Source organism: Zootoca vivipara, chromosome 3 (genome assembly GCF_963506605.1).
Source record: "Zootoca vivipara chromosome 3, rZooViv1.1, whole genome shotgun sequence".
Taxonomy (NCBI): domain Eukaryota; kingdom Metazoa; phylum Chordata; class Lepidosauria; order Squamata; family Lacertidae; genus Zootoca; species Zootoca vivipara.
In genome coordinates this window covers 24,439,332-24,452,421 of record NC_083278.1, presented here as the reverse complement: position 1 = coordinate 24,452,421, position 13,090 = coordinate 24,439,332, and the positions used below count along the sequence as shown (strand labels likewise).

At 45.0% G+C, this 13,090-nt stretch overlaps 1 protein-coding gene across 2 annotated transcripts in view; it reads left to right on the top strand.

The window, feature by feature from the left end:
* EIPR1 (EARP complex and GARP complex interacting protein 1) overlaps positions 1–7,531 on the top strand; it is a 60,675-nt gene extending 53,144 nt beyond the window's left edge. For both annotated transcript variants that reach the window (XM_035109919.2, XM_035109920.2), the window contains one exon: positions 3,683–7,531. In XM_035109919.2, coding sequence (XP_034965810.1) covers positions 3,683–3,857 — 175 coding nt within the window. In that variant the 3' untranslated portion in view covers positions 3,858–7,531. The remainder of the gene's footprint in view (positions 1–3,682) is intronic.
* Positions 7,532–13,090: the final 5,559 nt, after the last annotated feature.

Here is a 13,090-nt window from a genome sequence, read left to right as displayed (position 1 = left end):
AATCCCCAAAGGGAGATTCAGCAAAAGACAGAACAATTTGAGAGGACTATAAATAGCCGAGTGGAGCAGATAATGCACAACTGTGATCTCTCTGCTAAGGCGGTATATCATTCTTTAGCATACATCTCTCCACGACTTAATTGTTTAATTGTTCCACAAAACATTCGTGCATCCAATTGTGCATTGCATCTGGCCTGAAGGAAGTGGGGTGTGTGTGTGTGTGCAAGCCAGCAGCTTCCTTCGTGCCTGTTTATCAAACTCCAGGTTAACCCGAGCTCCTGGCTAACTGAAAGTCGGCCATGTCCCCTGATAGGGGCGTGTGCCATCCATTGCTCCCTTGCTTATTCGGAGACGTCTGAAATCTCTGGGATAATGGAGTCTGAGATAAGTGGGTGAGCGCCGCACGAGGCACACTGCCGTCTGGGGACGTGACCAACTTTTCACGTCAGCCAGGTGTGTCTGCTGAAGAAATGGCGTGTGTGGGAGACTAAATAGACTCCACGAAAAGAAAAGAAAAAAGTGTGTGTGTGTGTGTGTGTGTGTGTGTGTGTGTGTGTGTGTGTATATATATATATATATATATATAGCATAACTGATTTTCTCTCACATGCATACTTAACATTCATGCTGCTCCTTGTTCTGTTGCATAGCTATTACAGTGGGATTATTTTATTTGGTTCCTGATGCTTGGCATCAGAAACCACAGCGAAGCATTAGTGTTCTAGCTTTGCCGTTCAGCCATAGGGATGTGATTTCAGTTTTAACCTTCCGTTTGCAACTTGGCTGTCGTGGCTGAGTAAGCAACCTCCTAACGCCTTCCAGCAGCACAAATAGGATGTTTAGTTATCTCAGGGACTGGCTGGCTGGATGAGGAAGAGTGGTGGGCACCCCCTGCCCTAGAACCCCAGCCCCCCCCCCCAGGGATGACACAGAAGATGACTTAGACCCCAGGTGGTGGTGGTGGTGGGACACTGGAGAGCAGTATGGGGAAGGGACAAGGTGGAAAGTGCTAGAAGCAAGAGGTAAGAGCGATCAAGCCGGGTTCAGAAGAAGGAGGCCCTTCTAGGACAGGCTGAGAGTCACCATGTGAGCGCAGACTGATAGAGAGGAGTCAGGTTGCCCTTGCTACCCACAGGAGGACAGTCCCAGCCCTGCTGTCTCTCCTCCCCCTCTGACACCCTGATCAAGTAAGAGTCCTGCATGTTCAGGAATTTGTTGTTTTCATTCTCGAGGTGAACTAGCTGCAAGGTTGCCTTCGGTTCTCTTTATCCCTCCTCTTTGTTGTAGAAACTGATTTAAATTTATGCATTCTGTGTTTTCATGTTATGATTTTATCCTGTGAACTGCCCTGAGACCTGCGGGTATAGGGCGATATATAAATTTATTAAATAATATTAAATAATAATGTTGCTGAGCAATGGGCTACACAGGCTGAGAGGAGGAGCCTACTCCCTTGACGCAAATCATATAATAAGCAGCACATTCCTTCTGTACAATATGTAACTGGGTATTCTGCCCTAAAAATCCACATACGTACTCTTGTCTTCCACATTTTTGCTTGACAGGGCACTTCCATAACATCCCAAGTAAATGAAAAAAACAGTCAGTATCCACTTCCTAATATATTTAGCACTGTTAGCTTCATGACAATATCTTCGCCTTGATGTTCCATCCCAATATCCTCTCCATCATATTTTCTGCATCTCATAATGAAAATACCTATATTCATTCCTTAGCCTTAGTTTCAGGGTACCAACGTTATTTGCCAGTGTGGCAGCCAGTGAGCACCTCCAGTTTTTCTCTTGACTAAATCATGCAGGTCAGGTGAACTTCACATCACCTGATATTGACCTGGTATTGTTCCATGTTTGAACATCTTCTGTGGAAGAAAGGAGCACTAAAATACCCTGTATTTTAGTTCTTTCAGAGCCCACAACCTGGGAACTTTTTAAAACCATATTTTCCTGAAAGAGCGAGAAAAGGGGGTTGGGGAAAAGGAGAGAAAGAAAAGCTTCAGATTTGCTGTGATCTCCCTTAATGAATATGTTAGCCAGCTCTTAGCTCCTTACAGGCTTGCGCCCCGGGGAGGTCAGGGCTGGTTCAGCTGCAGGTCAGCATGGAGACTCAGACATGAGCAGTAAAGTTGATTCTTTATTCAAGGAAATAGAATTTTGTTGTTGTTTAGTCGTTTAGTCGTGTCCGACTCTTCGTGACCCCATGGACCAGAGCACGCCAGGCACTCCTGTCTTCCACTGCCTCCCGCAAGTGGAAGTGAGGAACAGGTTTAAGGATTTAGATTTGGTGGACAGAGTGCCTGAAGAACTATGGATGGAGGCTTGTAACATTATACAGGAGGCAGCAACAAAAAGCATCCCATTGAAAAGGAAATGCAAGAAAGCAAAGTGGCTGTCCAATGAGGCCTTACAAATAGCGGGGGAGAGAAGGCAAGCAAAATGCAAGGGAGATAGTGAAAGATACAGGAAATTGAATGCAGATTTCCAAAAAATAGCAAGGAGAGACAAGAGGGCCTTCTTAAATGAGCAATGCAAAGAAATAGCCGAAAACAACAGAATGGGAAAAACCAGAGATCTGTTCAAGAAAATTGGAGATATGAAAGGAACATTTCGTACAAAGATTACCATAATAAAGGAAATAGAATACAAACAGAGAAACTTACGGGGCAAGTAAGTTGCCCCAGTAAATCAGTTGCCAAAATTGACCTCCTGTGCCTCTCACTTTCCCCTAAGTCTCCTCCCTGTCCAGCTGTTTCACTGCAGTCTTAAACTCCAACAGGGAGAGCCCCCCCCCCGCAACCTCTGCACTCATCGTTCTGCTACATGCAAAAGTCTCTGAGCCCTTGGAGACAAGGGGGAAGGGGAGCTGAATACAGTAGGACCAGCAGGCTCCTGTGATCTGTTGCAGCCTCAGCCCCCCCACTTCCTCAGCTGCCTGTCTTACATCTGTCGTGCTTTCTGCCTCTTCCTCTCTCTCACACACAAGCCTGTTGTTTGTTCGGCATCCAACCATTCTGCCCCCCCCCCCAACCATCCTCTGTCTTGTCTTCACCACTTCCTTGGCTCTGAGCCTTCCTGTTCTGAGACTTTTGGGGGAGGGGTTTCCAGCTGGAGCCTCCTACCACTCCTTATCGTCTAGCCCAGTGGTGGCCAAACTTGGCCCTCCAGCTGGTTTTGGACTACAACTCCCATCATCCCTAGCTAACAGGACCAGTGGTCAGGGATGATGGGAATTGTAGTCCCAAAACAGCTGGAGGGCCATGTTTGGCCACCACTGGGCTAGCCAGTCCCTTATACCTCGGTGCTGCTAACACAGTGGCTGGAGGTGCTCTCCATTGCCTCTCAAAACAGGCAGATACTAACATCTTAGCTCTCATAGGTACACTCATCATTCTGTAGTTAAGAGTAGCTGTATGTGTGTGTATGTGTATGTGTGAGAGAGAGAGAGAGAAAAAAATTGATGTGAAGACATCTGCAGCGACTCCTCAGGTGTTACGAGTACAACATTATTTCTGCTAGTCTTGTTCCTCTGGCTTCTTCTCCTGCCCTAAACCTGCACAACTGAGGAGGAGCTTTACAACACACACACACACACACACACACCGTTATGTATCAGAGTTGCTCCAATCACTTACTTTTTCTTTTCTTTTCCTCTTTTTAAATTCTAGGATTAAAGAACCACTTCAGGACAGCATAATAGCTACCTACGAAGAACATGAAGACAGTGTCTATGCAGTGGAATGGTCTTCAGCCGACCCATGGCTATTTGCCTCGTTAAGTTATGATGGGCGGCTTGTTATTAACAGAGTTCCCAGAGCTCTTAAATACCACATACTGTTATAAATCTGTTCACATTTCTTCAGCTTCATTATCTCAGTATTGGCTGATAATTGGAAATACTCCATTTCTCAAATAAGTGTCATGAAAGGAATATCAACCCTTTTCCCTCTAGTGTAAATATTTGAAAATTAAAAGAACTGCTATGAAAATCACTTTTTTTTTTACTGTTTTTCTTGTTTTGCAGCTGACATATTTTATATAGTACAGTGGTACCTCTGGTTGCGGACACGATCTGTTCCGGGGTGCCATTCGCACCCCAAAAAGTCTGCAACCAGAGCGGCGCTTCTGTGTGTGCGCGAAGTATGCAGAACGCTTCTGCGCGTGCGGCAAAACCCGGAACTAAACACTTCCGGGTTTGCTGCGTTCCCAAACACACACACACACACACACATGCGTACACATAAATGAAGAGACTACTGTATTACTATCCAATTTCCTTGTATGATCTGTGTTGTCCTATATGAATTAGTTGAACCCAAAGGGAGCATTTACCCATAATTTTTTTAATATTTAGGGAAACAAATGGAATATTGCCAATACACTCACACCAAAGTGAACTATTTCAGTTTCACTTAAGTGTTTCCATAGTGGAGGTTTGTGGTTGAACCAAATCATGTCTTAAAACATTTCTGCCTCTTAAAACAAATAGACATGGGCTGTGTTTGCATTTAATACTAAACTTTAGTCAGTGCAGTGTGACTGAGCCATCTGCAGATAGGAAACCCTTTTTCAAATATCTCAAGGGCTCCCACATGGAAGACGGAGTAAGCTTGTTTTCTCCTGGCTCTGGAGGGTATGGCTCGAACCGCTGGCTTCAAGTTACAAGAAAGGAGATTCCGACTAAACACCAGGAAGAACTTTCTGGCAGTAAGAGCTGTTTGACAGTGAAATGGACTCCTTCGGGAGGTTATGGACTCTCCTTCATTGGAGGTTTTTAAGCAGAGGTTGGATGGCCATCATGGATGCTTTAGTTGAGATTCCTGCATTGCAGGGGGTTGGACTAGATGGCCTTTGGTGTCCGTTCCAACTCGTATGATTCTATGATCTGTGTTACATTAACGCGTTTCAGTTATTGCACAACAGGAAGTGCAGGGGCCACAAGGCCTAGGAAATAATCCCACTAGCTTTGGGAAGGGAAGATGAATATGGATCCATAAATCCTGCTGTTGCTATAGTGACAGCTTTGGCTTCTGTTGAAAGGGCCTGCCTATTCCTAACCTTTGTCTCTACCCAGCAGCTAGATCGAAATGTGATTTTCCATGTGTGTATGCTGTTCCCAGTATGTAATGATATTACCAAATTGTATTTGTAGGGCCTGGGAAAAGGGAGGCAGACAGGGAAATCCCATTAAAAAAACACACACACCCCAAAGCTAGATTTTATTCTTGACCGACTAATAAGTACAAATCTAAATTCATACAGTCCATGGTGGGTATTTTTCTGCCTCTATTTTAATAATTCCTGCAAGTAGCGATCACCCTTGGAGCTTCAAGGGTGGTATCACGTCCATTTCATACCTGATAAAGATGATGCTTCATATGAGTGGACAGCGTGAGCTCTCCTTGGCTTCAGCAATAAACCTTTGCTAATGAAGAAATGAATTTTGAAATAGTGGGTTTAAAAAAGAAAGTTGGTGTGTTTTATCTTCACTTTAACATACCGAAGCATTACACTGTTGAATTGATTTTACCTGTTAAAAGTTATCTGCCGTAGCTAATTTCGCCATGGACTCGCATGGAAGGAGTGAGGTACCCTTCATATATTGAAAACAATGCTATAGGTAGATATGGTAATAGGGTTATAGAACTAATTTTCTAATTTGCTGGCAAGAAGCTGGACTGTGGATCCCCCTATGAACAAACAATCCCATAGAGCCTGAACCCCAGTTTATCACTGTACCTTCAGCTATCCACATGGATGGTAGGCTCAAGAAGCAGATGAAACACAGTACCTTTGCCAGAGCTGCTGCCAGTCAGAGTAGACAGTAGTGGGTTTGATGGACAGATAAGGCAACTTCCTGTGTTGAGTGAAATGGAAACATGCTGAAATTATGGCATGGGGTTTGTTCAGATATAAATTGTGGTTGCACTAACCATAGTTTAGACCAGGCACCCCCAAACTTCAGCCCTCCAGATGTTTTGGACTACAATTCCCATCTTCCCTGACCACTGGTCCTGTTAGCTAGGGATCATGGGAGTTGTAGCCCAAAACATCTGGAGGGCTGCAGTTTGGGGATGCCTGGTTTAGACTCTTAAACCACGCTTTTTGGTCCACTTTTATAGGCAAAGTATATTTTCTGTGATTTCCTTCCTCATACCTTCCATGATAATTTCTGGGTGCTAGGTCAGACAGTGGCCTCTAAGGGTTAAGCACCACCCCAAACCATGAGTTCAGATGTATCATCATATGACAATTTAATGAAATTACGGTAGTTTTCAAACCAGCTTCAGACTCCCAATTTCAAATCATCATTTGTTGGCCACTGGCAAACCATATTTTGCCAGACGGTGTTGGTTTAGACATTACGACAAACCTTAGTTTTGTGTGCTAAAGCATGGTTTGGTGTTGCCTCTTTTCTGCACTAATGGTCTTTTTCATTCCTTCCATCCACCTTAAAAAGAAGCCCTCCTTAAGTCTAATATGTCAACTCTTGCAGCTTACTATTCTGTGACTGTTGGTTCATCCTAATAAATTGGGCATCATGTATTGCTGCTTCTTAGGGAAGCATGTGGGTGTTTGATGGGTCAATGCAGCTGCCTGGAGTTTTGGATTCACCTGGGGGATGAATCCAGGCTCTCCTTTTGGGTGTGACTGTTGGTGGAAACATTGTGAGCCCTTGCACTTCGAAACTGACCACTGTGCTACTGCTTCCCCAGCAGTCTTCTATCCAGGACTCCCAAACCCAGTCATAGCTTGTGAAGCTTCAGCAATGTTACAGCATCAATGCATCTTCAGACCATGCCTTGGGACTATTTGTATTTAACAAACTAAGTGTAAAGAAGCAAAGCAGCTTTGAAAATATTGAACACTGGTGCATTTGCATATCCAGGGAACAGTCATTTGCCGTCAAATGAAAGATAGAAAAGAATAGCGTTCACTTTTTAAAAAAATGCTTACACACACACCCCCCAATACTCTGAATATTTTGCATTTGGCTTTTGAGATGTTTATTGCATAAATGAGGAATTAAAAGAGGAGCACCATTAGATGGGTGCCATTGAGGGAATTCAGCTTTCACGTTGGCAATGCAGGCTTTTCAACCCCCTGCACCATTAAGAAACCTATTACATATAATTACAAGCATAGTGTGATGTTTGTTATTCCATAGTATCATATAATGAAATAGAAAGGAAAGGAACCATGTTGTATTTATTTACTTACTTAGGTTTAGCACTTGATGCAAAGTCTGCCAAAAACTGCATGTTTTTGTCTGCTTTAAAATGAACACTAAGCCTAAATGCTGAAGCTTAAAACTTAACATTTCTCTGTTTTCTCCATGGACTTCTATTTTTTTTCTGCTTGTTAAGAAACACAACTTATTTTTGCTCTTAAACATTTAATTAGGAGGCTGTGTGCACAACCAGAAGCAAAAGGTGTTACGATGCAGGGAGGAACAAACGGTACCTTTCTATGTTATTTGTGCTTGTTAATAAAGCTGGCATTTTGGTTAATGAAAATGGGTGTGTTCTGATCTGAAGTGCTGGTGGTGAGGAACCTGGCTGTTCTTATCTTACCTCATGTTGTTGCTTTGGTCCTCTATACTTCCTAACACTAGTCAGCGAGAGGTGTATGTACAAGAAGGTTAGGGGAAAAAGAAAGCCCAGTCAGGTCACAAACTAGCTCTGGAAGTTCAACATACAGCGGGCATGTCAGTCAGGGCCAATCTGTGTTGTTTGGTGCTTGGTGTTCATGGTGGACGGCCGGAAGAGGAAGACAGAAGGTTCATGAAGAAGAAGGAAGTCCTGAAAGGAAAGCAAGGTGCCTTGGCGGTGGAAGACTTGCTGGGGTAGCCAAATCGCTTGACTTAGGCTGAAGAGCAGGGCCAGCTCATGACATTTTGGCACCTGAGGCAGATCCCAAAATTGCACTCCCCTCCCTGCCAGGGAAGGAAGGGGTGAGGGAAGATTGACATCAGGATCTGTTGACCCTGAGGGAAGAACATGCCCACTGTGTTGGGGGCGGGGGAGAGAAGAGAGATGCAGTTCAAAATCACAGTTTTCCATCTCTGTTTCCACCCATCCCTGTTTTACTCAAACTTATGCTGCTGTTTTAAGCCGCCACTTTTCTCTGTTGGTGTCCTTCTCCTCTCACTCCCATTACTGCTGTGCAGCCTGCTTTCGCTCCCCTCGCTGACACCATGCAAACCCAGGATTATGACACAGCACTACAGATCCTCCAATGGGTGCTGCGTGATGACAGCCTTACATTTTTATGTATGGGAGAAGATCTAGAAATCACAGCGGCTTAAGACGGTTTTTGCCTTCAGACTCACAAAGATAAGACATACGAGGAAAAAGGGAGGAGGAGGGAGGAGGAAAAGCAAGCTCAAGCAAAAGTTCTGAAAGCTGCAGCCAATGTCACTGGCAGTTCCTCTCCAGAAGCACACACTCCCCATCCCCAATTAAATTTAGGAGCAGAGCTGGTGGTAACATCCAATCCAGGAGGCAGGGCAGCTCCTGCCACACAGTTCTTCCTTCAGACAGTGGGCTTGATAGCAGTTAGAACCCTTCCCTCTCCCTTGCTCTGGGATGGATCTGGCTGCAGACTAACAGTTGTCCTTTCCTGGTCCTCTATAGAAAACACAGCATTTATCTTTGTTTCGGATAATAAAATAATATTTTTTTATTTATACCCTGCCCTTCCTGATTCAGAAACCTGGGCTCAGGGTGGTTAACAACAAATTTAAAACACTTAATTGTAATGCAACATAAAAGCAGCATAAAATACAGTATAAAAGCATGCATAACAATATAATTCAAAGTTCAAAAATCAGTTGGGGGGGAAATCCATCCAATAAACATTAGATAGACACCAGGGCTAGCTGGCTAAATTAGTCCTACTTGGGCCAGCGAGGAGGCCAGGGAAGAATTAGCTGTGGGGTCCCAGAGCGGGTAATCTTCATAAAAAGGGGAGGGGTAGAGAAGGGAAATAAAAGATCAGGCTGAGTTCAAATTAAAGGCCAGTTGAAATAGCTCTGTCTTACAGGCCCGGCGGAAGGAGGTTAAATCCTGTAGGGCCCTAGTCTCATGGGACAGCATTCCACCCGGTCGGAGCCATCACTGAAAAGGCCGTGGCCCTGGTGGAGGATACTCTGACTTCCTTAGGGCCCGGGAGCTCTAAACTATGGTTATTCATGGACCTTAAGGTCCTCTGCAGGGCATACCAGGAGAGGCGCTCCCGTAAATACGAGGGCCCTAAGCCACAAAGGGCTTTAAAGGTCAAAACCAGCACCTTGAACCTGACCCTATACTCCACCGGGAGCCAGTGCAACTGGTAAAGCACTGGGCGAATGTGCTCCCATGGCAGGGACTCTGAGGAGCCTCACTGCAGCATTCTGCACTCGCTGAAGTTTCTGGGACAGTTTCAAGGGCAGTCCCGCATAGAGCGAATTACAGTAGTCAAGCCTGGAGGTGACCGTTGCATGGATCACTGTGGCCAGATTGGGGCGGGAGAGGTAAGGGACCAAGTGCTTAATGCGGCAAAGATGGAAAAGGTCGCCTTGGCTGTCGCTGTAACCTGCGCCTCCCTGGAAAGGGAGGTGTCAAGGATTACACCCAAACTCTTAACGGAAGGCACTGGCACTAATTGGGCCCCCGCAAGAGAAGGGAGTTGGTCCCTCATCTCCATGCCATCCCGACCCAGCCAGAGGACCTCTGTCTTCGAAGGATTTAGGTGAAAACGTCGTATATACTTTAGGGAGTGATGGAGCAGTATAGATGCTTTTTGCTGAATGTTCTTGCGACACTCCCAAGGCGGTGCTCGGATCTATTCCTTTTGTGAGGCGGCCCAAAATGAAGAAAGTGGACTTGAAGGGATGAGCGTCCCTACTGATTAGCAGAAAAGCTGCGGCCCATCACCTGAGGAGGCTGCTGAACTGTAAGCCACAGATAACTTTCCATATCAATTTGCACACTGCTTCTGCTCATTCCACCTGCTGGTTTAGTCAGGGAGAGAACCAGTGAAGTGAGAAGAAAATGACACGGAGGAGTTCTGGAAAATGAGAAAAAGACAAAGGAGAAGAGAAAGGTAAAAGGGAGACTGACAAGTACAGAACGAGAAGTGAATTGGAAATGACAGGACCGGGGAAGCATCAGCTTGGGAAGTGGAAACGGGGAACACGCACACAAAATAGACAGAAAATGGGGTTTAAAAAGGCAAAGGGGAATTGCAAGCAACTAACGAAACCCCATGAGCAGGGGGGGAGTGGAAGGAGCAGGTGGACTAGTGCTAGTTCACCTTACAGAATGGCTAGCTGGATAAATTTGGGCTGCTAGAGGACAGTGGGGATCGGCAAAGCGAATGGCTACTTATCGAGACAGTTTTTCAAATGCTTACACCAGATTTAAAGAGATTTATGGTTTTTTTTCATTATCATATATATATCAAAGCAGAACATTAAATTCCCCCCCTCCATGGTTCCTTCTGATTACCCCTTACTGCTGCATATTCTAATTGTGTTTTTTTTCTTTTCTCATTTCATCTCAGCGTAATTTTTTACTGCTGAATTGAATCTTGCTAATGTTTTAACCCATTTACAATGATTCTTCAAATAGTCTACAAACATTTTCCAATCTTCCTTGAATACCCTTTCCTCTTGATCCCTTATTCTGTTGGTTAGACTCACCAGTCCTGCATATTCCATCATTTTCGTCTGCCACTCCTCCTTGCTTGATACTGTTCCCTCCCTCCATTTCTGGGCATATACCACTCAGGCTGCCGCAGTTGCATAGAGAAACAGATTCCTTTCATCTCTGGGGATATCTGACTCAGTTATTCCCAAGAGAAATGCTTCTGGTCTTTCACACACACACACACACACACACACACACACACACACACGGGACCTTTTAAACATTTTTTTTTGTTTCATAATATACCTCTCTTTCAAATCAAAACCAGTGAAGGCAGTGAAGGTCCTGTGTGAGTGCCTGGAGGCGGTTGGAGGATGGATGGCGGCTAACAAATTGAGATTGAATCCTGACAAGACAGAAGTACTGTTCGTGGGGGACAGGAGGCGGGCAGGTGTGGAGGATTCCCTGGTTCTGAATGGGGTAACTGTGCCCCTGAAAGACCAGGTGCGCAGCCTGGGAGTCATTTTGGACTCACAGCTGTCCATGGAGGCACAGGTCAATTCTGTGTCCAGGGCAGCTAGCTGTCTATCAGCTCCATCTGGTATGCAGGCTGAGACCCTACCTGCCTGCAGACTGTCTAGGCAGAGTGGTGCATGCTCTAGTTATCTCCCGCTTGGACTACTGCAATGCGCTCTACGTGGGGCTACCTTTGAAGGTGATTCGGAAACTACAACTAATCCAGAATGCGGCAGCTAGACTGGTGACTGGGAGCGGCCGCCGAGACCACATAACACCGGTCTTGAAAGATCTACACTGGCTCCCAGTACGTTTCCGAGCACAATTCAAAGTGTTTGTGCTGACCTTTAAAACCCTAAATGGCCTCGGTCCAGTATACCTGAAGGAGCGTCTCCACCTCCATCATTCTGCCCAGACACTGAGGTCCAGCACCGAGGGCCTTCTGGCGGTTCCCTCGTTGCGAGAAGCCAAGTTGCAGGGAACTAGGCAGAGGGCCTTCTCGGTGGTGGCGCCTACCCTGTGGAACGCCCTCCCAACAGATGTCAAAAAGGAAAACAACTACCAGACTTTAGGAGACATCTGAAGGCAGCCCTGTTCAGGGAGGCTTTTAATGTTTAGTAGATTATTGTGTTTTATTCTTCTGTTGGAAGCCGTCCAGAGTGGCTGGGGAGACCCGGCCAGATGGGCGGGGTATAAATAATAAATTATTATTATTATTATTATTATTATTATTATTATTATTATTATTATTATTATTATGCCATCTCCCAGAAGCCCTTAGCCAATTTACATGCCCACCACACATGGCAGAATGCATCTCTTTGCATTTCCAACATTTGTCTGATTCTGATTTATGCATTTTTTGCTAGTTTACTTGGTGTCAGATATCATCTATATATCATGTTCATAAAATTCTCTCTTAACGCATAACAGCTGTAAAGACTTGATCTGGGCTGGGGTGGTGGTGAGTATGATAGTGTACTATTCATTAGCGTGCTTCCCTCTATAGGTAGGCTGCTGAAGCGGACCTGAGCAATCTGGCAAAGGAAGAAAACATGGCTTTGCTGATTGTAGTTGTTCTGGGCCTAAGAAATCATTGTGAATGTGTAAGAGCTATTCACAGCCCTAAACCTTCAATAGAAGTCACGAAGTCCTTTAACTGGTCCAGCAAACAACCCTTCTAAATATAATAAACTGCACCTCACTAATGGAGATGCCAGAGGTTGATCTTGGGATCTTCACATGCAAGGTACAGTAGATGCAATTATTCTTCAATATCAACTTCGGTGAACTGTGCATGCCTGATTAACATCTTCCAAAGCAACTACTCTATTCCGGACTTAAAAATGGAAAGCGTAATGCTGGTGGTCAACAAAAGAGGTTCAAAGGCTCTCTCAAGGTAAATCTTTAAAAATGTCATATAAACACCAGCAACTGGGAAACACTGGCCTGCAAGCGCTCCAATGGGAGAACAGCCTTTACCAAAGGTGTCATGGGCTTTGAAGACGCTCGAACCCAGGACAAAAGGGAGAAACGTGCTAAGAGGAAGGCACGCTTGGCAAACCCTCACCATGATCAACTCCCTCCCAGAAACCTATGTCCCCACTGTGGAAGGACATGTGGATCCAGAATTGGCCTCCACAGTCACATACAGGCTCACTGTTAAAACAGTGCTTGTGGAAAACAATCTTACTCAGCTACGAGTGATCGCCAAAGAAGAAGATGACCACTAAGCTACAGCCTCTTCTCTCAGTTGTTTGTTTATTAGCTGTTTCACATATGCACGTCTTCAGTCTATCGTCTGAAGGCAGCCCTGTATCGGGAAGTTTTTGATTTTTGATGTTTTTATATATGCTGTAAGCCTCCCAGAGTAGCTGGGGAAACCTAACCAGATGGGCGGGGTATAAATATTTATTATTATTATTATTA